Genomic DNA, 20,916 nt, shown 5'->3' on the forward strand with positions numbered 1-20,916 from the left:
CTATATATTCCTCAAATATTATTGATAAATGTTTAAAATACATTCCCTAAAACCTATGAAAATTATTGAATCATGAATAATATGCAAAATGCCACAATCCTATTTTTCCACCTTTATTTCCAATAGCTATTTCGCTTCCCGATGGAGAAAACTTAGTTACAGTAACATTTCCAAGAGGTGTAGAGCCGGTTGGCCAATTTTTATAAACAGATCCAGTTGGAAAATGCACTAATCTAAGAGAATCACGCTTTTCCTTACTTGCCATAGCCAATATTTGCCCGTCTGATGAAAATTCCAATGTATTTATAGGTGTCGTCAAATTATCTAACGTTTTATATAGAGATGGATTATTCAATTCTCCTGAAAGATTTCTTCTATCATACACATTAACAATACCAATATTACTCCTACATCGATCAATTTTATTAAATATAATAGTATAATACTAACCCAACTGCAAACCATCTATCATCAAAGCCACCCAAAGATAATTTAGTAATACCATAGCAACTCTCGTTATTCCATTTTGAGATAACTTTTTGTGATAAAATATTCCATTCCCATATTCCACCATATCTATTAGAAACACATATTCCTTCACCAGACCGTAGCCAAGAAACATCACTAATTTCACCTTCTATTTTAAAACCGGTAATCCATTGTCCAGTTCCAGCAGACAATATATTAAACCATCCTTTATTCCCAACAATACCAATAAAATTTCCGCAAGGACTAACTGAAATTTTTTCCATGCTTGTTTGAATATCATCATGACCATAAGTCCTACTAACCTTGCTAATGTTTCCACTTTCAAGATCCCAAATATAAAAATATTTTCTTTGACCACCTACAATTATTTTATTACTATTGGGATGAAAAGTTGCTGTTTGAATAGAAGATGAATGAAGATATAAAGATGAAACAAGCGGATTAACATCCTTATCAATATGAAATAACTTTAAAATACGATCATGTCCTCCTGACAATAACAAAGGATAAAATGGATGAAAAGATAATGATAAAATTGCAGACTTCAATCCAATTAGCAAATTTAACAAAAATAGTGTAATATAAATACTTCAGACGGAGAACAAAAATTAGCATCTTTTAATCTTTTTATATTAATGGTCGTAGGAGGTAATACTGATAATGTTTTTCTAATATAACCTTCTGAAGATTCAAGTAATGACCTTAATGATTTTTTAGATATCGAAGCATCATTTAAAAAATAAGGATTATCAGAATCATCATCATTAATATCTCCATTTTGCTTTAAATTCCCATCATTTAAAGATTTAGATAAAACTGCCCATTCTGGAACAGGATTTATCCTTTCAAATCTATAAAAAATAAATATAATATTTACAATTTACAAACAAAATAACTGTTTTCTCAAACGAATATTATATTCCTTGCCATTAATTATATCATCTTTTTCCGATTCTCTTAATTTTCGTAATCTTCCTACAGATGCTAAAGAAATTAACAATCTTTCATCATCACTATCTTCCCATGCAGATTTCTCCTCATCTATCTGCAAGGCCACTATTTTATCTAAACTATCAGGCAATTCCTTCTGAGAAATAGACGTATCAACATAAAAAAGCTACCATATTTACATCAATATAAAACTAAATACCTAAAAACAAACCTCATGGTCCTGAAGCAAAGAAAAATCAACTGTCTTATCATCCAAAGATACAGAATCATCTACATCAGATATATTTAACAATGAACTCTTTAATTCTTCATTAAATGAATTATTATTTCCAAAAACTTTCGCTTCTAATATTTCTTCTTCTTTATCTTTACCATTTGAATTTAAGGGAAATTCAGAAAATATAGAATCAATATATTTTTCAGATAGTCTATTTTCATGAATTGTCTTAGTTTTCTTTGACTTTTGGCCCATCCTGTGTGATCGTCAAAAAATTTCGATATTTATTTTAGTATGGATCATAATACAAGTAAAGTGTAAGAGATGACTAATTAAATAAGCACACTATCTTATATAGAAAAGACTATTTTTTGGGTCATCGGATGGGAATTTTAAAAAGATTTTTGAAAAAACACATGATTTGAACAAGAAACATAACTTTGATTTTTTATTTTGCATAGGAGATTTTCTTCCAGAATCAGGGACGGATGAACTAGAAATCATAGATCTAGTTGAGGGGAGAATAAACAGTAATTGGGGTTTATATTTTTATATTATTTAAGGGAATTAGTTCCAATAACAACATATTTTTCAATCGGTAAAGAGCGTCTTCATAAAAGAGTTGAAGAAAAAGCAATTAGAAATAATGGGGAAATATGTAAAAACTTATTTTATATAGGTACAAAAAAAATAGATATTAAAAATATATTAATATATCTAGGGAAATCAGGGACTTTAACAACATCAAAAGGAATTAAAATATCATGTTTAGGAGGAATGGTATATTAATTAATTGATAATTGCTTAAAATAAGCTAAAAATAAAAGTATGAAGAAGAGCAATTTTATTGCAAAGTATTGCCAGAAGTAATCAATCTGATTTAAATTTTCGATTTTTTAATTATACAAATAGAATACTGAAATGAAGCCATATATTTATGAAAATGAAATAGATGGTATTATAAAAAGGGGGAAAAATTCGGATATTCTTGTTACATTTGAATGGCCTAAAGACATACATAAATTTTCATGCAAAAAGATGTCGAAAACGATTCCTGGAGTTCAATTTATAACTAAAGTAACATCATATATCCAACCTAAATATCATTTCTCATCAAACGGCTCAATATTTTATGAAAGAGAGCCTTACAAAAGTATTTCTATTGAAGATAAACAAAAAACAAATATTACAAGATTTATATCATTAGGCTCATTAGATAACCCAGACAAAGAAAGGGTATACTATATATTATCAATAATATAAAAAAATTAACATTATTTTAGTCTTCTTATGTAAGGTCTTTTAAAGATTTTAAATTTATTTAATGCAAGTCAGGCTTTTAATATTACTGCATCAAATTCATATAATACATCAAATGCGTTAAATATACCAAATGTTACACAAAATCCTTTTACAGAAGAAATAAATACAGATTCTAAAGGAATAAAGCATAATCTTGAGGATTCACAATATACCTTTTTCTGGAATAAAGGAGAATCTTCTAATAGTATTAAAAAGCAGAAACATGATACTGAAATATCTAAATCATATGATCATATTACGTAAATTTCATAATTTTAATATCTCATTTTTAATATTTTAAAGTAAAGAAGAGGAAAAAGAAGTGGATTCTAATCAGGTCCCGAAAGACTGTACTCGTATGTATGCACTTTTTTTTAAATATTTATTAACTTTGAAGAAATTCATAATAAAACAGATCATTTAATTTCTAATTCGTCAAAATTAAACAAAAAAAGATACGAAAAAGAAAATACTATTCCTCCCAATTATACTTGTAAAATATGCATGCAAAAAGGTCATTGGATTCAGGTAAAAATTAATTACAAGTATTCACTTATTTATTAATTAGAATTGTCCACAAAAAAAGGCTACTGGTTCAAGAAAACATATTTATAATCATCCTAAATGTATTTTTTTCTTCTTATCAAAACATAGCTAACAAATTAGTGGAGTTTTGTTTTTTCTGCCTTTCAGATCCAAGAATTGCTCAACATTTAATTACCTCTATAGGATCAGAAACATATCTTGCACTCCCAAAGGGCCCTTTAACAACAAGTTCTACTAATTTGCCTTCTCTTTCATTTCCAGGACATGTTTTAATCATTCCTATTGCACATGTTCCTACAATTAACGCTATTGAAGAAGTAAACAGAGATAAAACTAGGGAAGAAATGGAAAGGTAAGTATCTTGCTTATTATTTTATCCCTAACAATAGAAGATATCGGATCTCTATCAATGAAATGTTTAAATCTAAAGGATGTGACACAGTAGCTTTTGAAATAAGCAGAATAAATGGTATTCACTTACATCGGCAAGTAATTCCAATAAAAAAAAATCTATCAGATGAATTAGAAAATACTTTTGTTTCCATGGGTAATGAAAAGAAATACAATTTTGAAAAAAGAGACATTAAAAAGGAAGAAGAAAACTATCTTCGTATTTGGTTGCCCAACAACACTATTTTAGTTCACATAATAAAACCAGAAACATATTTTGATCTAAAATTTGCACGACATGTCATATCAAAAGTTCTCAATTTAGAAGAAAGAAGTGATTGGAAAAATTGTGTTCAAACAAATGAACAAGAATCCCAGGATTCAAATCAATTTAAAAAACATTTTAAGGACTTCGATTTTACTATCTAAATTCATTTTATTATTTATTAAAATCTAATTTGTACTATATTTTTTATTATCAATTATTTACAAAAAATTACTATTCATTCTAATCTACAAAGCAATCTTCATTTTAATTTTTCATAATCCACTACACATATATTTTTACGCAATTCTAATGAAAATATTCTAGATATACTGCTAATAATATTTTAATATATCTATTATTTATAATTTATATCTCTTAACATTCAATATATTCGACAATTTTGATCCATGAAAAAACGCAATCAAAAACCAGAAAAATTAAGACAAGAAGAAATTGATGCAGGAGCATCCATTAAATATGACGAATATGGGGAATCTTATATTATTATTAAACAAACTATTGTTCGTCATAGTCGATCTAACTTTCCATCAAAATTAAACAAGTAAAAATAGAAACTATTTTTAAAAAAACCTAAGACAAAGAAGATATTGGCATCAAAGACATCGGCTTTTTAAATATTTCGATAGAGGAATATGGCTTGATGAGGAGTCTTGGTATAGTGTCACACCAGAACCACTAGGACGTCAAATTGCAACACATTTATCGAAAATGCATGACCGCAACTTTGTTGTAATTGATGGTTTTTGTGGTGCTGGAGGAAATGCTATACAATTCGCATTGATTGACAAGATAGCAGGTATATCTTTTATTATTATTATTAATATTTAAACATTTTTAGTCATTGCAATTGATGATGATCCAATAAAACTTATATGTGCAAAACATAATGCACGAATATATAATGTGGAACATAAAATTATATGGATTCTTGCAGATTTCTTTAATATCTCGAAAAAAATAAAAGTATATTTTAATTTATATAAGATTTAAATAATAATTTACAAGGGGGATATTATTTTTTTAAGTCCACCATGGGGTATTATACATTTAATCGCTAATAATATTAATGTGAATGATGCAGGTGGACCAGATTATCAAAATTCAGAGGTATTCAATATAGAAGCTATGAAACCTTATCCTGCGTATATTTTCTAATTTTATCGGTTATTACTAATGAAATAAGTTCTTTATTATTTCATGCAGCAAATCATATGGTAAATAACAGCAACAAGATCGTTATGTATCTACCACGTACTTCATCTTTAGCCTCGGTAAAAAGAAATATATAAAAAAATTAGTTTCTAACATTCCTAGATAACAAGCTTAATTAGATGCCCGCATAAAGTAGAAGCACATTATTTAAAGGCATCTGGAAAAACAAAAGCAATATGCTGTTATTTTGGTCCTTTAGCCCAATAATCACATATATGATATGATATAATTAAAGTTTTGTATATATTCAATCATTTTATTTATTCAATACCCAATGACCTACTTTTCTAACTGCATCTAACCCTCCATTTGCCAAAGTTTCATCATTTAACAAAAAAGCAAGACATTCCCATGGATTTCGACTTCCACCCCATTTCAAGACCTCTTTATAATACTTTTCTCCTGCAACACGAGACGTAGGATTTTTGGCAAATATATCCTTCCAAACTTTTGCAGCAATAGCACGATCAAAAAGATATGAATAGTAAGTAGCACCATATCCAAATAAGTGAGTAAATTGTGTTTGCCAAGATGTACCAGGAACTGATGGAAACAAACCCCATTTATCTTGTAAAGAATATAATATCTTTGTAGAATCAAATTCTTTATCTAAAGGAGCAGATGTATGATATTGTTGATCCAAAAATGCCATTATAATTTGAGAGTGTGTTTCAACTGTTTGCATCTTAAAATGATTTTTAATATAATTACCAAAATATTCAGGGGACAAGAATGAATTATTTACTGCATGTCGAGCGAAAGTAGGTGTTATAGAAATATCAGAAGCAAAATGTTCCATAAGTACAGAAGGAAGCTCAACAAAATCAGTCGCACAACGTGTTCCAGAAACATTATGAAAATCAGTACGTCCTAGCATAGCTAAAAGATTAAAATACTATCTACAAATAAAAAATACATACAATGAAGTGCATGGCCCATCTCATGAAATAACGTCTCCAACTCAGAAAAAGACAATAAAGTAGGACCTTTATCAGTGATTTGTCCAAAATCACATACTAAAACAATAATTGGAAGTTGATATAACTTTCCATAACTCTTAAGAACTGGATTATTGCAATATTCAAAACATGTTTCTCTTTTTACTAAAACGTCATCATCTATTCTACGAGAACAGCGCACTGTATAATGCGCAGCACCACTTTGCTTTCCAGGCCTTGAAAATAAGTCGAAATAAATAACACCTATATGGCCCTCCTCTGAAAATACATCTAGTTTTCTAACAGTCGGATACCATATCTCTCCAGGATAAACTTCAGATTGAACAAACCATATACCATAAAGTTTTGTAAACAAGGTTGAAAGACCCTGAATAACAGTTCCAATTGAAAAATATGACATAATTGAATCTTTTTCAAAAAAAGTCGAGCATTTCTTCTCTAAATTTAAATAAAAATCTTTATCCCAAGCATTAAGAAAAGATATATTAGAATCAGAAAGATGAATCCTTTTACTAATTAAAAGAGGTTCCAGCTCTTTTTTTGCAATAGGCATGTTATTTTTTGCAAGGCATTCTAAGAACTCTAGCACAAACATTTGATTTTTCATCATTTTATCAAGTAACGCTAATTCAGCATAGCTTTCCATGCCAACAAGTCGCGCTAATTCCGCTCTTTCTCTAAGAAGATTTTCCAAATTTAAGATTTTAGATTTCTTTGATTCTTGTCCAGAAATATATAAACGTTTTCTTACATTTTGATCGGAAATCAATGCCATTCCCATCTGATATATCCATCCTGAAGTAGGAAACTTAAGATTCGATCCATCTCCTCTTTTAAGCATGGATAATACATCTGATGGAAGATCGTTTAACAAATAAGATGGAATATCAATGTAATTTTCTTTAAGACCATAATCACTAAAAAAATGACGCCCTAATAAAGCAATACGACTTGAAATATCAACAAAGTTCTTTCGTTTTTCACTTGATAAATTTATTCCCGATTTTTCAAAATCATGATGAAACCCTTTCGCAACTACTCTTTCTTCTTCTGTCAATTCCTTAACAATACTACCATTTTCAAGAATCCGTGTTAATACCTTTTCTTCATATCAATCACCTCCCAAAAATCCTAGAAAATTCACCTTATAAAGTCCTCTATGTGTATTTAATATATTCATAAAATCGTACATATAATGATATGCCTCCTCTGCTGCCGCTACAAATTCTTTATCTGGATGAACTGTTCTTAATAATTCGGAAAGATCAATCACTCTGCAAAGTCTATCACTCAATCTATCTAAATCTTTAATGATTCTACGTGCATCTTCTACGTTCTGAACTTGACGTTGAGCAATATCATCCGATAACAACTGAGCATTTTCTAACGTATGTCTAGTCAGGGAAACCAAGTCATTTGGAACAATTACACCCGTATTCCTAAATAACCCTCCCTTATTTTCGACCAGACTTGTACTCTGAAGAGATTGTCCTGGTTTAATCCGATCAAAAACAGCTTGAAGATCAGATATTGGCATAACATGAGATGTTAAACTCCTTGATACACATCTCATCATAAAGCGTGCGTTTGCACGCATCATTGGACGGCCAATAAACCGATGCATAATCAAAAACAGCTCTCAATAAATCGTGCAAAACTTTGCATCGATAAGCAGTAATATAAGATATATAAAATAATGTATATATAAATAAACGTTTGTACCAAATAAAATAAATATGATATAAGCATTGTAAATATGGAATGATAACCTTTTTAATCAGTAGTTTCCTGAGAAACAGGTTGAGGGGGAACGGATACCACCTTTCTTTCTATTTCCTGACTTTTTTCTTCACCTTCTCTCATTAATTCAAGAATTTCATCATCAAAGACTTTATTCGTTTTCCGAGATTTTGTCTTCAATTTAGTTTGTGGGGTTAATTGAGAATTTGATGGAACTCCTAACATTTTTTCAGTTTCAGTAAGTGGAATTCCAAATCTATCCTGCAATTCTTCATATACAAATGTTTCCGAAATCTTAGATGCAGGCTCAATCTTTTTTCGAGTTATACCGGGTAATCTATGAAGATATCCATAACCTAAACCACATCCAAGTGCACCAGAACCTCCCCATTTTCTATTAGGCATAAGTATTACTAAACGCGTTGTTTCACGATGTCTATTATAAACATATAAACTTAAAGACTGGTTCATACACTTTACTTATGTTAAAAAAAATATTTTATAATCTTTGCATACATTATCAATTAATGTTCCCAGATCAGACTCACTACGAAGAAGACAGTCTGGTGTACCAACAATATAGTCATCATAAGGAAAGAGTCCAGCAACTTCTGCAGGGGATCCAGCTTCAATACTCAAAACATGCCATACTACTTTTTGAGCAACACCTATTGAACACCAACGTAATGATAAACCAAAATGTTCTGAGGGTAAAAGAAGAATACATCTCTCCATCCGATCTTTTAATGACCAAATTACTACGCGAAGAGGTCGATCAGCACCTGAAAGATATGCAGAAAGCCATCCAAAATCTTCAGTCAGTTCTACTCCATCTACTTCGCATATAAAATCATAATAACTCTCAATGCCTGCTTTATCTGCAACAGATCCTTCAGCAACTCGTAGAACATGAAATCCTATAATATATTAATTATAAGGTTTATGTTATTTTCTTTATATTACCATGAGTTCTACTTCTCTCCTCATCTTCGCCACGCAGAGCTGCACTTAATTGTCGCTTTAAACTAGACCACATAGTAATATCAAAAATACTAAACTATATTTCCCTATTTCTATCATTTTATAAATAAACCAAAGATATTTCTAGATCTATGAATCATCGATTATATATCGCCTTTAATCAAAATATAATTAAAACAAATGAAATAATAATAAGATAATGTTCAAAACCAAGGATATCATCAAACATAATAAGAATTATACTCATCCAAGTAAATATCTATAAAAAATTTTTCTAATATTTATATTAATACAATATATCGTTTAAAATGATATTATTGTTCGTCATCAGAAAAGCCAGAAGTATTATATACAGTATTTCCATGCATAGGACATCCTCTCCATGTCTAAATAAGTTAAACACAATATATCATAAATATACAAAAAAAACCTTCATATGACCAACTTGTCCTAAAAAAATTTAATATGATATATAAAAAATAATAAAACACACCACAATTTCCACAGCGCCTACTAGTACTTGAAGCATTTTTCTTTGTATTTGGTAAAGATGCTTCATACAAAACTGATGCTTCAGCTTTTTGAGCAGCCTTAGCAGCTTTTCGAGCCTGCCTTCTTTCATGATTATGCTTTAATCGTATCAATTGTTCTTCTAATAATTTCTTACGCCTTCTATTTGCTTCATCATCGTCAGTAGGTCCCATTTTTTCCATCATTGTAGCTTCATCATCAATCAACTGTCTATGTCTAATATATGCTCGTATAACATTAATATTATGAACGATCTCTACTTTTCTTTCTAACTGTCCAGAAGAATTTCGAATAAATCTTTGAATTCTTAGAACTTTATTAATTTGACCAGAACTCATTTGCGAATTCATAGATATATAATTATCATTTTCAATCAAATCAGTAGATTGTGGAGTGGAAACGTACCATCCATTATCTATTTTATTATCGCTAGAAGATTCTTTTTGAGAATCTATATATTCTGGATCATTCGTAATTGAATCCTCAGTCATGCTTAATCCAATACGCTGAGATTTCCAAATTCTCGCAATCTCATCTTCATAAGCTTTTGACTGCTTAGCTATATTATATCCATGAGTTGTTTTTGATTTATCTCCATCGTTTTTTTCATCCATTGTTTCATCCAATGATTTAAATCCCCCTTTCATTGACGTTCTTATAAAACTAAAACCTTGGCCGCAGCCTGTTGGATCTCCTTCACCATGCAATTTTAACATAGCTCTCCCCTGAGTAGCATTAATAAAGTTTCTTGTTAAAATCCAAGGGACTAATTGTTGATCAATGCTTAAACACGTTTCATCCATATTTTCATCTTCTACAGCTCGCCCGTATCCAGCATCTTCAAGATTCTGAAGACCAACTTGCATACTTTCGATAAGACATACCATTTCAGGAGAAACCATACTACGAATAACAACTTCAGAAGGAAGAACTTCAGAAGACTTTAATCTCCAATATCCTTGATCATCACCTTTCCTTTGAAAATCCATAAATTCCTTAATAAAAATAAGATATTAAATAAATAAAATAAAATCAAACCTTAAGGCGTTGTCTAAGTTGCATTTCATTTTGATCAGGAAAATGATGTGCCATCTGTTTAATAAGAATTTTCCCAGATTCTTCACGACGTAAAAGACGAAAACAGATCATTTTAAGCCTGTTTTTACTAACCATTGTTATTTTTCTTGAATGGGGGCCAGGAACATCAACTACAGGAAATGTTTGACCAATTACATATAAATATTTTATATTACGAAGATAATATCTTGATCCCTGTGAACAAGTATTTCTAAAATAATTAATTGTGAACTATCAAAGTGAAATGTTTTACCGTATAACTAAAAAATCAGTACTTTGTGGTTCATGAGCAAAAATTGGAGCACGTATCATCTTATTATACAAAGCAAGTACCGTCTCTCCAGGATCCACTGTTCCAAAGTTCCAAAAAGGAGAACGATCTTGAGGCTCTAAAATATGAGTTTCACCAATTGTCATTTTTGGTCTTGTATAATCTTCATTTGATTTTTTACGATAAAATACAACGACTTTGGATGCCATGCCAGGATTAGAAATAACAGAAGGATATTCTTCAGAATATTCCATCAATACATAAGTAGAATTATCACTAAGAGTAACATCCTTAGTTGTGTTCAGTAATATCTTTGGATCCTTAATTCTATCCTTCTTTTTCTTTCGCGATCCAATTCTACTAAACCTAATTTCATGATCAATTTTAAACGTAACCACTGGTCTATGAAATAAGCGGCATTCTATCTTTGAAAGCCTTGTCTTATAATAAGGACTCTGTAATCGATCAGCAACCAATCCATGCTCAATTGACAAATGGCCAAGAGTTTGACGAACACGAGATTGCTGATTTTGACGTAACATATCATAAGCTTCATCATTCGATATATTATATCGTCTCGATAAATCATTATGTAAAGAATGATCATTCGTTAAATGTTTATAAGAATTAGAATCTACTCTCTGAATATCAAGAAGAAGAAAAGGATCATTAAAATTAAGCTGAACAGGTGAAGATAACTCAACATTTCCATTAAATATTCGGTCATCAATTTGAAGTTGAGAAAGAAATCCCTCGCCCATAAACTTAATCTTTGAATTTGATCGAACCAGCGTCACATTCTTACTGGGCGAGAATTCATCTGAAAAAACTTTTCTATACCAATCGAAACATGTCAAATGCAGATCATGATTCATTTCATTTAACGAAGACGAATGCTGAAATGTATTAGCCAGGCGTATAGGATATTTCAGAAGAAAATACAAAAGCATCCGAAGACTCTTTATTGAACTTTATTTCTTTATCTACTTCCTCAGGAAATGAAGAGATAAATATAACTTCGTCATCCCATCTTGGCCGTATTGAACGATCAAAAGATGCGAAAGCTTGAGAATCATCCTGCTCCACATCCAATCTTATCCATGAAGGAAAGCATGCTTTTATATTTATCAGATAGAGCATCATCTAACCTATTCTACTTACTACGGGTTATTTTATGCTTAACAGGAACAAAAAATGCCTTTTTAGAAATAAACAACTCACAAAACTTAAGAACCTCATTTTCCTGAAATTCTGGAAAATACTTCTTTAAAATAACATCACGTGAAGCCTTTTCCATTGTCTTAGAATCACTTAAACCAGGATCAAATTCTTGTAGCGATCCCCATCCTAATCTTAACAATTGCATAGGTATCATTTCTGTTTCACCTTCCCCGCTACCAGAAGGTACATAGCCTTCCTTTAAAATAGATTCCAGCTCATTTGAATCATCTTTCTTCGATTCACTAGTAACTACATCTTCTGGAAGATCATTATCTAATAAATCCAAATCATCCATCCATCTTTCTTCAAAAGCCCCCGTCTCCAATTCCTCTGTAAAACAGGGCTCAGCAGAAATACGTTGGACATAATCTGATGATAAGGAAGGTCTTATCTCCTTTGGTTTAGGAGGACGACCCATTTCTTAGTAAATGACCCGTTACGATCTTAACGAGTGAAGACGAGAGATTGGTAGGCAGTAAAAATAATAAAGCCTAAGCAGGAGGAAATAAATAAAAAATATTATTATAGAGATTGAAAAGATAAAGGATAAGTATTATTTATAGAAATAGTTATATTTAGGAAGAAATTGTATTTTCTAAAATTAGAAGTAAAAATAAAAGAATTGAATGTTTATAAATAATTGAAATAAGCAGAAAATATAGAAGATTATTTCTCAAATACATTTGATCTAAGCAAAGTAAATATAGATATTATTATAACTATAAGTAAAAAAAAGAATGAATATCGCATATTATGTGTAAAATCTATAATAATTAAAATGATTGTAAATAGAATGTATAGAAATATTACGAAAAATATAGCCAACAATAGCGGGGCCAAAAAATGAGCTAGATTTTTCGGTAATAGAATATAATGCATAAAATCTAGTCTCATAATTTTCAGGACATAATTTGCCAAAAAGTGCTCGAGAATATCTATATAGATGAATAATTCTATTAGACAGATAAGATTACTATTATACCCTTGTATTCCTCCACAAAGGAATCCGAAAAACATAGATAATATATATATTTCTATAGGTCGTTTTAATCCTAAAGAAACTGGAAAAAAACCAAGAATTCCATAGAGTGGTATATAAAGTGATAAGAAAAGAATAAAAATAATAACATGAGAAAGAGAAAAATTTAAACGCCGAGCAATATAAGGCCAGAAAAAAGCACCTATCATACCAAACAATGTAGATAAAAGAGTTATTACAATATAACCAAGAGGAGGAATATGCAAAGTAGATTTCACAAAAAGAACAGTTGTAGAAGAAATTGAGGAATATGCTAATACTGATAAGAATTAAAAACAAAAAAATTATTATAAACCATTTGAAATAAAAAACCAAGCAACTAAAAAAAGCATTATTTCCTTATATTTTCGCGCATTTGAAAATGTCTGAACTAGAGATTTCCATGAATATAAAATATATCCCATAACTGGATAATTTCCCAATATGTCTTTAGACAATGAAGGTAAATGAGGAGACTTAAGCCATAATGCAACAGGAATAGTAAAGACCAACCACCATAATCCTAAAATAATATAAATAAATACAATAATAAAAACACACCATACCTGTAGCAGAAATAATTATTTGATAAGACTTTATTCCTGAACCAAAAACAAAAATTATTATAATCGAAACAATTTGGAAAATAATAGCACCCATATAACCTACAGCAATACCTCTAGATGAAAAGGTCGAAGATAAATCCGATATCAACGAGGATATACGCAAATCATATGCTTTCAAATAATCATGATAAATATAATTGCCTTTAGAAACATTTTTTCTTCCAAAACCATTATCTAATAAAGATTGCCGAAAAGAGTCTAAGATTCCACGTTGTTTTAAAACTAAAGGATGATTTCTGCACAATCCAGGAAGGAAAGCATTAAGAAGAACAATAGAAGCACTAAGACACATCTTTTCAACGTCAATATAAAAAATGGCATTACGAAACACATTACACTACTCAAAACAAAAAGAAATGAAGCAATAAGATATCTTTTGTTGATAAAAATGAAAGAAATAGCCGATATACTTCCAATAATTGAAAAAGCAAGAAGTAGCATTTTGCGATTCTTTCCATAATCTGACAAACTGCTAATACTAATAATAGCAACAACCTGAAAAAGTGACGCTATAGAATACACATACAATGAGAAAGCATAACTATCTAGCCATCCTATCCCATGAATATAAACAACACATAAATCTGATTTTTTATCAACTCGAAACAAATTAAACAAAAAAGATTCATGGACTAGACACGGCGTACTCTTATCCGACAGTAAAACACCCGAAACACGAACAAGCTGTTCTAATAACACAGGAATAAAAGTAGTTATTGAAACAGAAGAAAAAACTTCATTAGAAAATCCACAACTATACCATCCTAAAATATCCCGTTTAGACGTAAAACTAGCATGTTCTTCTAATACAGGGTTATTCAATTGGTCAGCTATATACGCCATAAAGAAAATCTTTTTAAAAAAAATCTAAAGATTTTGACAGGTAGTTTTAACCCATTAGCCTTATTGCCATAGCAACCTCTAAATAATAGATAAGATTTTTAAAAAAGATCATTTAATATCCCTATTTCACATGCTTCTATATCAGGAGAACACATATCGTACATTGAACCATAATTGTTTGCAGTTACATGAGCTAAAAATGGTCTAATATCAGAAATATTATCAATTGTTTGGGAAACAAGCAAGGGAGATCTCTTATAATTACAATTATTTATACAAGTCTAAAAAGCAATTAATTTCATTCTAATATTTCAAAAAAAGAAATATCTTACTTCAGATAATTCAGTAGTAGATGAAGACTTTTGGAGATATGTAGAGATTTTATGAAAAAGTTTATCCACCAAGGCAACAGGTTCCCATTTATCATGAAGATGTACAGCATCAATTGTATCAGTTATAAAAATCCATTTATAACTATAAGTTTTTAGAAAATTAAAAATTGAAAAGAAAAATCATACGCTAAAAAATCTTCTGGTTCAATAACTAAAATTACATCCAAAAGCTTGCATGTATCAAGAAGTAAATCAAGGAGCTCCTGATTCCATGGGAGATCTCTCTCTAAAAAATCATCAAAAGAATAATGAAGCTCAGATAAAATTATTGCCCAAAGTGAAGTTAAATGTATCGATGACATAGATATAATTAATGTCCTAATTAACAAAAACACTTCTTTTCGAAGTATTCTTCTTAATTCTCCTCTAATATTTTCCAAAATAACATTTTCTATGTCTTTAATTTTATCTGCATATTTATCTTTACCTGATGAAATTAAAACAAAAATCAGTCGTTTTAATTGATATTTTCGAGCAAAGACCTCTGAATCTCTAAAGACGAAAATACTAGTAGCAGAGTAAAATGGAAAACGAATTAACATTTCAAATAATCTCTCTTTATTATTTCCATATAATTGTTTAATAATAGGTTTCCATAATAAAGCTTCATTTAGAGAAATATGAAAAAAGGAATTATCATTAAAAACATCTAAAACCTCTTTTCTCCAAGATTTATAAGAGCCAGGAATCTCAGAAAGTTTAACCAATAAAACAAGACTATCTTCTGAATACTTCCGAGGCCTATATTCAGTTAATTATCATTATATGAAAGTAAAAAACCATACAACTGAGGATCACGACTTTCAAATTCAATAATGCTTGTCATAATCATGTTACAGGCCTGCAAAATTTTTTCACTATCCGTTATTATTTTAAAAAGAGAAGGAATAACATATTTAAATAAAATACGACCCAATTCATTACCCAAAAACGTAGAAGATATAACAGAATCATTGTTTTTACTCGATTTATTAGCACTGTTAGGAAGTTTACTCTCTTTTTCCTCAATATCTAAAAACATTTTAACTTTAAAAAAATAAATAAACATAACATACTATTATAATTATTGAGAGATAATTGACTATCAATGTTCTTATTTAAAAAATGGGTAGAATCACAAGACCTAGATGTCTTTAAAATAACAAAATTCAAAATTCGTAGATAAATATCCTAAAATCATATATAAACAGAGAAATAATAATAAGAATATTACCGCCATTTCCTTTCTAGTTCGTTTTTCATTATCAAGATCTATTTCACTTAGTTTCCTAATCAATATTGTAGAAAAATGGAGTATGCAAGTATTAATTATTTGATATTGTTGAGGGTTGTTAACAACATCTCGAAGAAAAGCTAAACATACTGGCCAATTCTGCTTTAGAAAAGTTATTTGGGAAAACTCGACAAAATTTGTAAGAAAGTTAACAATTGAATTCGCTGTTCTATAAACATCAGAATAAACATAAAATCGCAAATTGTTAATACATAGGAATAACCAAACTAGATTTGTACTTGCCAGTAACAAAAAGAGGATTTATTCTAGAATTAATACTATTAATTAAAAAAGGAATTATTTCATGTTTTCTAGAATCATCAAACTTAGATAAAAAAGAGAAAATAGACTCCTCAATCTTCAAAAATTAATTCAATCAATATACCTAAATATATTTTTACCTTTATATCAGTTTTATTTATTGAATTTATTAAGCTTTCTAATGTTTCTATAGGCCTCGTATCATAAAGTACATAAAGTAACTGCCTACTTGCAGTTTTAAGCCTCATATTTATAAATTTATATGTTTCTTTCTTTGCCAAATCAACAGGAACAACATTATCTTCTAGCCAGGACCAAACATAAAAAGTCAACTTTACAATGTCTTGAAAACATAATAATATAGAATTCAGACTCTAAACATCATTAATATATATATATATATATATTTAAAAAACATACATCAATAGAAAAATCAACACTATTAGGGGCCTCAACAGAAAATACACCGGACATAACATTACCAAAAAATCCTACATTTTCAGAACTCCTAGAAACAAAATTCTTCAATTTATAATCATGGTTCTCAAGAGCCCATGAAATTGTAGATTGTAAAGCATCAAAACAATCTAAAATAATTTCATAAGAAGATAAACTCCCCATTTTTGAATCTGAAAAGCCAATTTCTAAGCCAACAATACTAGAGTTAATTCGACCACATAATGTTTCTATAAATGGCATAAATATCCGAAATATATCATTAGTAAATAAGCCCAGACAATTTTTATAAAAATCTATTAAGATTTCAACATTTGAAGGAACATTTGTTGCAGACAATCGAGTAACAAAAAATTTAACCAGCATAAATAAAATGTTGCAAACTGATGACTTTTCTGCATGATCAATAGACTTTTCTTCCATAGACAAGAAACAAGCATTTTTCAAAAAAAGCTCTTTAAAACTAACTTCATATTGATTAATATTCCGCTTTAAAATAATATATAAAACATCCAAAACGTATTTATCTAAAATATATTCAAAAAGAAAATCCTTTATTATAAGCCTTTTTAAAAATACTTCAACAAGCTCGTCATCAAATAAATTGCATTTAGAAACAATATAAAAAAGAAGTTTGCTTGCAAAAAAATGAAGCTTAATAACTATTGATTTTGAATTTTGAAAATTAGATTCCGGTATCATATAAAGAGCTCTACTTTTATAAGTTTATAAAAAGAAAAGAGTTTCAATTGACCTTGTAGCAATTTTTACTAAGATACTAATATAACTCATATCTGGAAATATAGAACAATCTAAATTGCACATTATTATAAAATATCAAAACCAATATTAACTCACATTTAAATAACAATTTACTTCTATCAATATCAATATTTAGAAGTTCTGTTAGAGCATGATCTAAAAAATCGATTGCTCCAGATTCAATAATTTCTACACATACAGATATATAATATGATAACATTAAGACATCATCTATTTCTCTAAATTGCAACAAAGAGATCTCTAATTCCTCAATAACCTGATTTTTAGGGGAACAAATAATTTCCAAGGATAATAACTTTGTAATTATAATGTCCAACAATCTTATACTCATCAATAATTATAAATAAAGAAAAATATAGACCTAATAAAAGAAAAATTTAAAGTTTTAATCCAAGACTTCACTAAAAGTTTTGTATGAATATCGTCAGAATGAAGAAAGCCAATCATTATTAAAGAAGGTCTTCCAAGAACCTGAACAAAAAGAGACTCGTCAACTTTAACAATTTAATCTTATCATAATAAAAATCTAAAAAATTTACCACTATATTTCCATAATACTACAAACTTAAGACAAGAAGTAGATGGACTTTCACGAATATTCATTGCATAGACTATTATTGTTTCAATATAAGAACCATCAAGTGTTCTATGTAATGCCCATAACAATCGTGAAGCATCAATATGATGTTTTGAATTTTCAGGAGAAAAACAATCCCATATCTAAAATTAATAAGCTTTCAAAGATACTTAAATTTTCTAAAGAACATACATAAAAAACTAAAGGAATTAATAAATCATCAGTATTAATATCTTCGACATTAATCCATGTTCTTTGCAATAATGCAATAATAATTTTAACTATAAAATAAATATGATCAAAACTAAGTTCCTTAAGACCAACAACAAATACTATAACATCCAATATCCTTCTTTTTTGAGTTTTTGAACATTGTAAAACCTTTGGAATAAATTCATAGATAAGTAAAAGCGCTTCAAATAAATAAAAATTGTTATCAAGACAACGCTCTATATTATCAATAAGCTGATAAAAAATAGAATTCATAGCAATCTCCTTAGACAATTTTGTAGCATTATGGACGGATGAACAATCCTTATAATATTCTATAATATTATCTCTCAAAGTTACTCGATCTTGAACATCGTGTTCATCCAATAAGACATTAGATATACTATTATTATTTGGAATATAAGATAATAATTTATGTGTAACTAAAAATAAGGTTTTTTCGACTGTTATATTCTCTGACATATCAGGAATATTTGAAATAATAATAAATAAAACCAAAGGAATATGAAAAAGAACCATATCTTCCTCATGAATACTGAAATTTGAAATAATATATAATGCAAATTTATAATCTAACAAATCAGAAACACCCCGTTTATCAACCAAAGATAATATTTTACTCCAAATTAATTTTGAATCTATAGAATTAAAATATGTTCTAGCAGAAGACAAAGTATTATTATATAAATCATCATTACCAAATGAACCATATATATATATAGTTCTTATAGAGGGTAAGAAAACCTCAGAAATAACAATATTTCCTATACTAGGTTTATCCATAAAAGACAAGAGAATTTTAAACATTTCTCCAAGTTTTACAGGGTCATTCTCATACTGAACGAAATATTTTTTTATACTGTTTATAATATGATCCATAGCATAATTCCTAAAATAAGATCTTTCATCTACATCTTGATCCAAGTCAGAACCCATAAACCATGACCAAACACGTCGATTAAGAGATAATTCTTTTCCTAAAACAACCCTGATTACAGATATTATTAAAAGCTCAATATCAGAAGAAAGAATATTTCTAATATATTATTAAGAGAAAAAAATATAGAACTAAATACTTTTGTAAAATATCTGATGATAGAGGAACATTTTGAACTAAAAGCTCAAGAAAACCACGGCAAATTAATAATTGTTTATCATTAAGTCCCACACTAAACGCTCTTATAAAGAGGCCAGAATCAGGATGTATTATTGGAAAAATATCTAATAAAAATAAATTCAATTATAATCTAATAACAAACATAAATTTACCATTAGAGCTTTCTTTAAAAACAGGAAGACGTTTAGATAAATATATTAAAGCTCCTTGCCTTTGTTGAGGAGATGTAATTACACAAAGCCAAAAACAATGCCAAAAAAACGATTCGTCATCAAGCTTTTGTCGTATAGAATCCAACACATTAAAAGTTTCGTTAAAATATTCTCCAGACTCTTCTTCTAAACCAGGAAGCAATGAAATAATCAAAAATTTTGTACAAGGGCGAAGATCAGGGCCCAATGGTAAATAAAATGTTTCAATCAATTCAAGAAAATGCGGCTGCTTTTTTTAAAAAAGAAACACCATCCATAAAAAAGTATACCTTAATTTTTGTAGACGCAAACGCCATAACATGTGCAAGACCACTACTCCAAAGAGAAAGGGAGCTAGAAAGCCCTTTTTTCTTACATATTTAGCCTTGTATATTAAAAAAACACTTAACATACTCCAATCAGCGAAAAAATATAAGAATATACTTCCAACGTTTTCTGATGTACGCCAGAAGGAAGAGACGGATTCAAACATTGTGATAACCTGCATGCAACAAGATCTTGGTAAGGAACAACTGCAAATGTAGGATATGCCTGAAGAGTCTAAATAAACCTTAATTGATATAGTTCTTAATATATTTAAAGCTTCAAATACTTTTAAAAGTTTTGAGAGAAATGATATATAATCTGCCCATTCCTCAAGACTATCAAACGATTGAAGGATTTTATCCAATCCTCCTGAATATTTCTTAAATTTCTGAGAATTTTCCAAATCTTTTTTTTGAAGACTTAATATCATGAAATCCTTATATAAAACAACTCTATACCTTTTACATGAAGGGGAACCTGAATCATTTTAGACGGAGATAAAGATATTCTTTTTGCTGAGTAACCTGTTTAATCGCCTTTTTTTCCATAAATTTATATTTTGAATCCTAAAAAAAAGAATACTGCAATTCAAAATATACTTATTTCTATTAAAACAATTTAATCAATAAATTTCCTCAATTATTA

General features: G+C 29.1%; 8 protein-coding genes across 8 annotated transcripts; 2 read left to right on the forward strand and 6 right to left on the reverse strand.

Moving 5' to 3' along the window:
- Positions 1–24: 24 nt before the first annotated feature.
- T552_02927 (hypothetical protein) lies at positions 25–1,957 on the reverse strand. Its single transcript, XM_018371451.1, has 5 exons — positions 1,652–1,957; positions 1,386–1,606; positions 1,079–1,340; positions 451–1,031; positions 25–407 (listed from the first exon to the last, which is right to left on the reverse strand). Exons 1-5 carry the CDS (start codon positions 1,910–1,912, stop codon positions 71–73), a joined length of 1,662 nt encoding a protein of 553 aa, XP_018224896.1. The 5' UTR covers positions 1,913–1,957; the 3' UTR covers positions 25–70.
- T552_02928 (hypothetical protein) lies at positions 1,387–4,370 on the forward strand. The gene is made up of 13 exons (XM_018371452.1): positions 1,387–1,974; positions 2,021–2,187; positions 2,229–2,336; positions 2,379–2,437; positions 2,485–2,523; positions 2,570–2,893; positions 2,941–2,949; positions 2,993–3,219; positions 3,263–3,315; positions 3,357–3,487; positions 3,528–3,585; positions 3,626–3,857; positions 3,898–4,370. The coding sequence occupies exons 1-13, from the start codon at positions 1,952–1,954 to the stop codon at positions 4,322–4,324; spliced, it is 1,857 nt and encodes a 618-aa protein (XP_018224897.1). The 5' UTR covers positions 1,387–1,951; the 3' UTR covers positions 4,325–4,370.
- A 158-nt stretch (positions 4,371–4,528) lies between these two features.
- T552_02929 (hypothetical protein) lies at positions 4,529–5,692 on the forward strand. Its single transcript, XM_018371453.1, has 7 exons — positions 4,529–4,725; positions 4,769–4,980; positions 5,023–5,147; positions 5,190–5,220; positions 5,266–5,326; positions 5,368–5,455; positions 5,499–5,692. The coding sequence occupies exons 1-7, from the start codon at positions 4,571–4,573 to the stop codon at positions 5,601–5,603; spliced, it is 777 nt and encodes a 258-aa protein (XP_018224898.1). The 5' UTR covers positions 4,529–4,570; the 3' UTR covers positions 5,604–5,692.
- On the reverse strand, positions 5,607–8,001 carry T552_02930 (hypothetical protein). Its single transcript, XM_018371454.1, has 3 exons — positions 7,500–8,001; positions 6,317–7,454; positions 5,607–6,275 (listed from the first exon to the last, which is right to left on the reverse strand). Exons 1-3 carry the CDS (start codon positions 7,977–7,979, stop codon positions 5,653–5,655), a joined length of 2,241 nt encoding a protein of 746 aa, XP_018224899.1. The 5' UTR covers positions 7,980–8,001; the 3' UTR covers positions 5,607–5,652.
- An 81-nt stretch (positions 8,002–8,082) lies between these two features.
- T552_02931 (hypothetical protein) lies at positions 8,083–9,177 on the reverse strand. Its single transcript, XM_018371455.1, has 3 exons — positions 9,059–9,177; positions 8,612–9,012; positions 8,083–8,569 (listed from the first exon to the last, which is right to left on the reverse strand). The coding sequence occupies exons 1-3, from the start codon at positions 9,129–9,131 to the stop codon at positions 8,129–8,131; spliced, it is 915 nt and encodes a 304-aa protein (XP_018224900.1). The 5' UTR covers positions 9,132–9,177; the 3' UTR covers positions 8,083–8,128.
- A 169-nt stretch (positions 9,178–9,346) lies between these two features.
- Positions 9,347–12,640, reverse strand: T552_02932 (hypothetical protein). The gene is made up of 7 exons (XM_018371456.1): positions 12,117–12,640; positions 11,898–12,070; positions 10,938–11,851; positions 10,646–10,895; positions 9,570–10,602; positions 9,507–9,526; positions 9,347–9,462 (listed from the first exon to the last, which is right to left on the reverse strand). Exons 1-7 carry the CDS (start codon positions 12,592–12,594, stop codon positions 9,391–9,393), a joined length of 2,940 nt encoding a protein of 979 aa, XP_018224901.1. The 5' UTR covers positions 12,595–12,640; the 3' UTR covers positions 9,347–9,390.
- Positions 12,641–12,798: 158 nt separating this feature from the next.
- Positions 12,799–14,709, reverse strand: T552_02933 (hypothetical protein). The gene is made up of 6 exons (XM_018371457.1): positions 14,157–14,709; positions 13,761–14,112; positions 13,511–13,717; positions 13,159–13,468; positions 12,987–13,111; positions 12,799–12,940 (listed from the first exon to the last, which is right to left on the reverse strand). Exons 1-6 carry the CDS (start codon positions 14,661–14,663, stop codon positions 12,843–12,845), a joined length of 1,599 nt encoding a protein of 532 aa, XP_018224902.1. The 5' UTR covers positions 14,664–14,709; the 3' UTR covers positions 12,799–12,842.
- A 6-nt stretch (positions 14,710–14,715) lies between these two features.
- On the reverse strand, positions 14,716–20,827 carry T552_02934 (hypothetical protein). The gene is made up of 21 exons (XM_018371458.1): positions 20,796–20,827; positions 20,730–20,748; positions 20,558–20,676; positions 20,359–20,505; positions 20,235–20,315; positions 19,906–20,191; positions 19,713–19,857; positions 18,598–19,672; positions 18,368–18,548; positions 18,190–18,322; positions 17,904–18,148; positions 17,800–17,857; positions 17,010–17,757; positions 16,730–16,963; positions 16,541–16,686; positions 16,269–16,497; positions 16,111–16,225; positions 15,841–16,066; positions 15,182–15,796; positions 14,996–15,137; positions 14,716–14,944 (listed from the first exon to the last, which is right to left on the reverse strand). The coding sequence occupies exons 1-21, from the start codon at positions 20,817–20,819 to the stop codon at positions 14,762–14,764; spliced, it is 5,151 nt and encodes a 1,716-aa protein (XP_018224903.1). The 5' UTR covers positions 20,820–20,827; the 3' UTR covers positions 14,716–14,761.
- Between the last annotated feature and the right edge of the window lie 89 nt (positions 20,828–20,916).

Source organism: Pneumocystis carinii (assembly GCF_001477545.1).
Source record: "Pneumocystis carinii B80 chromosome Unknown supercont1.13, whole genome shotgun sequence".
NCBI classification, from domain to species: domain Eukaryota; kingdom Fungi; phylum Ascomycota; class Pneumocystomycetes; order Pneumocystales; family Pneumocystaceae; genus Pneumocystis; species Pneumocystis carinii.

Excerpts from the sequence above, each read along its gene's own strand:
- T552_02930 (XM_018371454.1), bottom strand. The coding sequence starts at position 7,979 with ATGCATCGGTTTATTGGCCGTCCAATGATGCGTGCAAACGCACGCTTT. Across the intron at positions 7,455-7,499 it reads CACATAGAGGACTTTATAAG|GTATTAACACGGATTCTTGA; the intron begins GTGAATTTTCTA and ends TATGAAGAAAAG. Across the intron at positions 6,276-6,316 it reads GATGGGCCATGCACTTCATT|CTATGCTAGGACGTACTGAT; the intron begins GTATGTATTTTT and ends TTAATCTTTTAG.
- T552_02927 (XM_018371451.1), bottom strand. The coding sequence starts at position 1,912 with ATGGGCCAAAAGTCAAAGAAAACTAAGACAATTCATGAAAATAGACTA. Across the intron at positions 1,032-1,078 it reads ATTTTTGTTCTCCGTCTGAA|TCTGCAATTTTATCATTATC; the intron begins GTATTTATATTA and ends ATTGGATTGAAG. Across the intron at positions 408-450 it reads GATAGATGGTTTGCAGTTGG|GAGTAATATTGGTATTGTTA; the intron begins GTTAGTATTATA and ends TGATCGATGTAG.
- T552_02929 (XM_018371453.1), top strand. The coding sequence starts at position 4,571 with ATGAAAAAACGCAATCAAAAACCAGAAAAATTAAGACAAGAAGAAATT. Across the intron at positions 4,981-5,022 it reads ATTGATTGACAAGATAGCAG|TCATTGCAATTGATGATGAT; the intron begins GTATATCTTTTA and ends AAACATTTTTAG. Across the intron at positions 5,327-5,367 it reads GCTATGAAACCTTATCCTGC|TTCTTTATTATTTCATGCAG; the intron begins GTATATTTTCTA and ends TAATGAAATAAG.
- T552_02928 (XM_018371452.1), top strand. The coding sequence starts at position 1,952 with ATGGATCATAATACAAGTAAAGT. Across the intron at positions 3,220-3,262 it reads AAATCATATGATCATATTAC|TAAAGAAGAGGAAAAAGAAG; the intron begins GTAAATTTCATA and ends AATATTTTAAAG. Across the intron at positions 3,586-3,625 it reads TATTTATAATCATCCTAAAT|TGGAGTTTTGTTTTTTCTGC; the intron begins GTATTTTTTTCT and ends CTAACAAATTAG.
- T552_02931 (XM_018371455.1), bottom strand. The coding sequence starts at position 9,131 with ATGTGGTCTAGTTTAAAGCGACAATTAAGTGCAGCTCTGCGTGGCGAA. Across the intron at positions 9,013-9,058 it reads GGAGAGAAGTAGAACTCATG|GATTTCATGTTCTACGAGTT; the intron begins GTAATATAAAGA and ends AATATATTATAG. Across the intron at positions 8,570-8,611 it reads TGGGAACATTAATTGATAAT|TGTATGAACCAGTCTTTAAG; the intron begins GTATGCAAAGAT and ends ACATAAGTAAAG.
- T552_02932 (XM_018371456.1), bottom strand. The coding sequence starts at position 12,594 with ATGGGTCGTCCTCCTAAACCAAAGGAGATAAGACCTTCCTTATCATCA. Across the intron at positions 12,071-12,116 it reads TAAGCATAAAATAACCCGTA|CATGCTTTCCTTCATGGATA; the intron begins GTAAGTAGAATA and ends TAAATATAAAAG. Across the intron at positions 10,896-10,937 it reads ACTGATTTTTTAGTTATACG|AAATACTTGTTCACAGGGAT; the intron begins GTAAAACATTTC and ends TAATTATTTTAG.
- T552_02933 (XM_018371457.1), bottom strand. The coding sequence starts at position 14,663 with ATGGCGTATATAGCTGACCAATTGAATAACCCTGTATTAGAAGAACAT. Across the intron at positions 14,113-14,156 it reads TTCTTTTTGTTTTGAGTAGT|ATGTGTCTTAGTGCTTCTAT; the intron begins GTAATGTGTTTC and ends GACGTTGAAAAG. Across the intron at positions 12,941-12,986 it reads TATTGTTGGCTATATTTTTC|ATTTTACACATAATATGCGA; the intron begins GTAATATTTCTA and ends TAATTATTATAG.
- T552_02934 (XM_018371458.1), bottom strand. The coding sequence starts at position 20,819 with ATGGAAAAAAAGGCGATTAAACAG. Across the intron at positions 18,149-18,189 it reads TTAAATTTTTCTTTTATTAG|ATTGTTGGACATTATAATTA; the intron begins GTCTATATTTTT and ends GATGAGTATAAG. Across the intron at positions 17,758-17,799 it reads TTAGTAAAAATTGCTACAAG|AGCTCTTTATATGATACCGG; the intron begins GTCAATTGAAAC and ends TTATAAAAGTAG.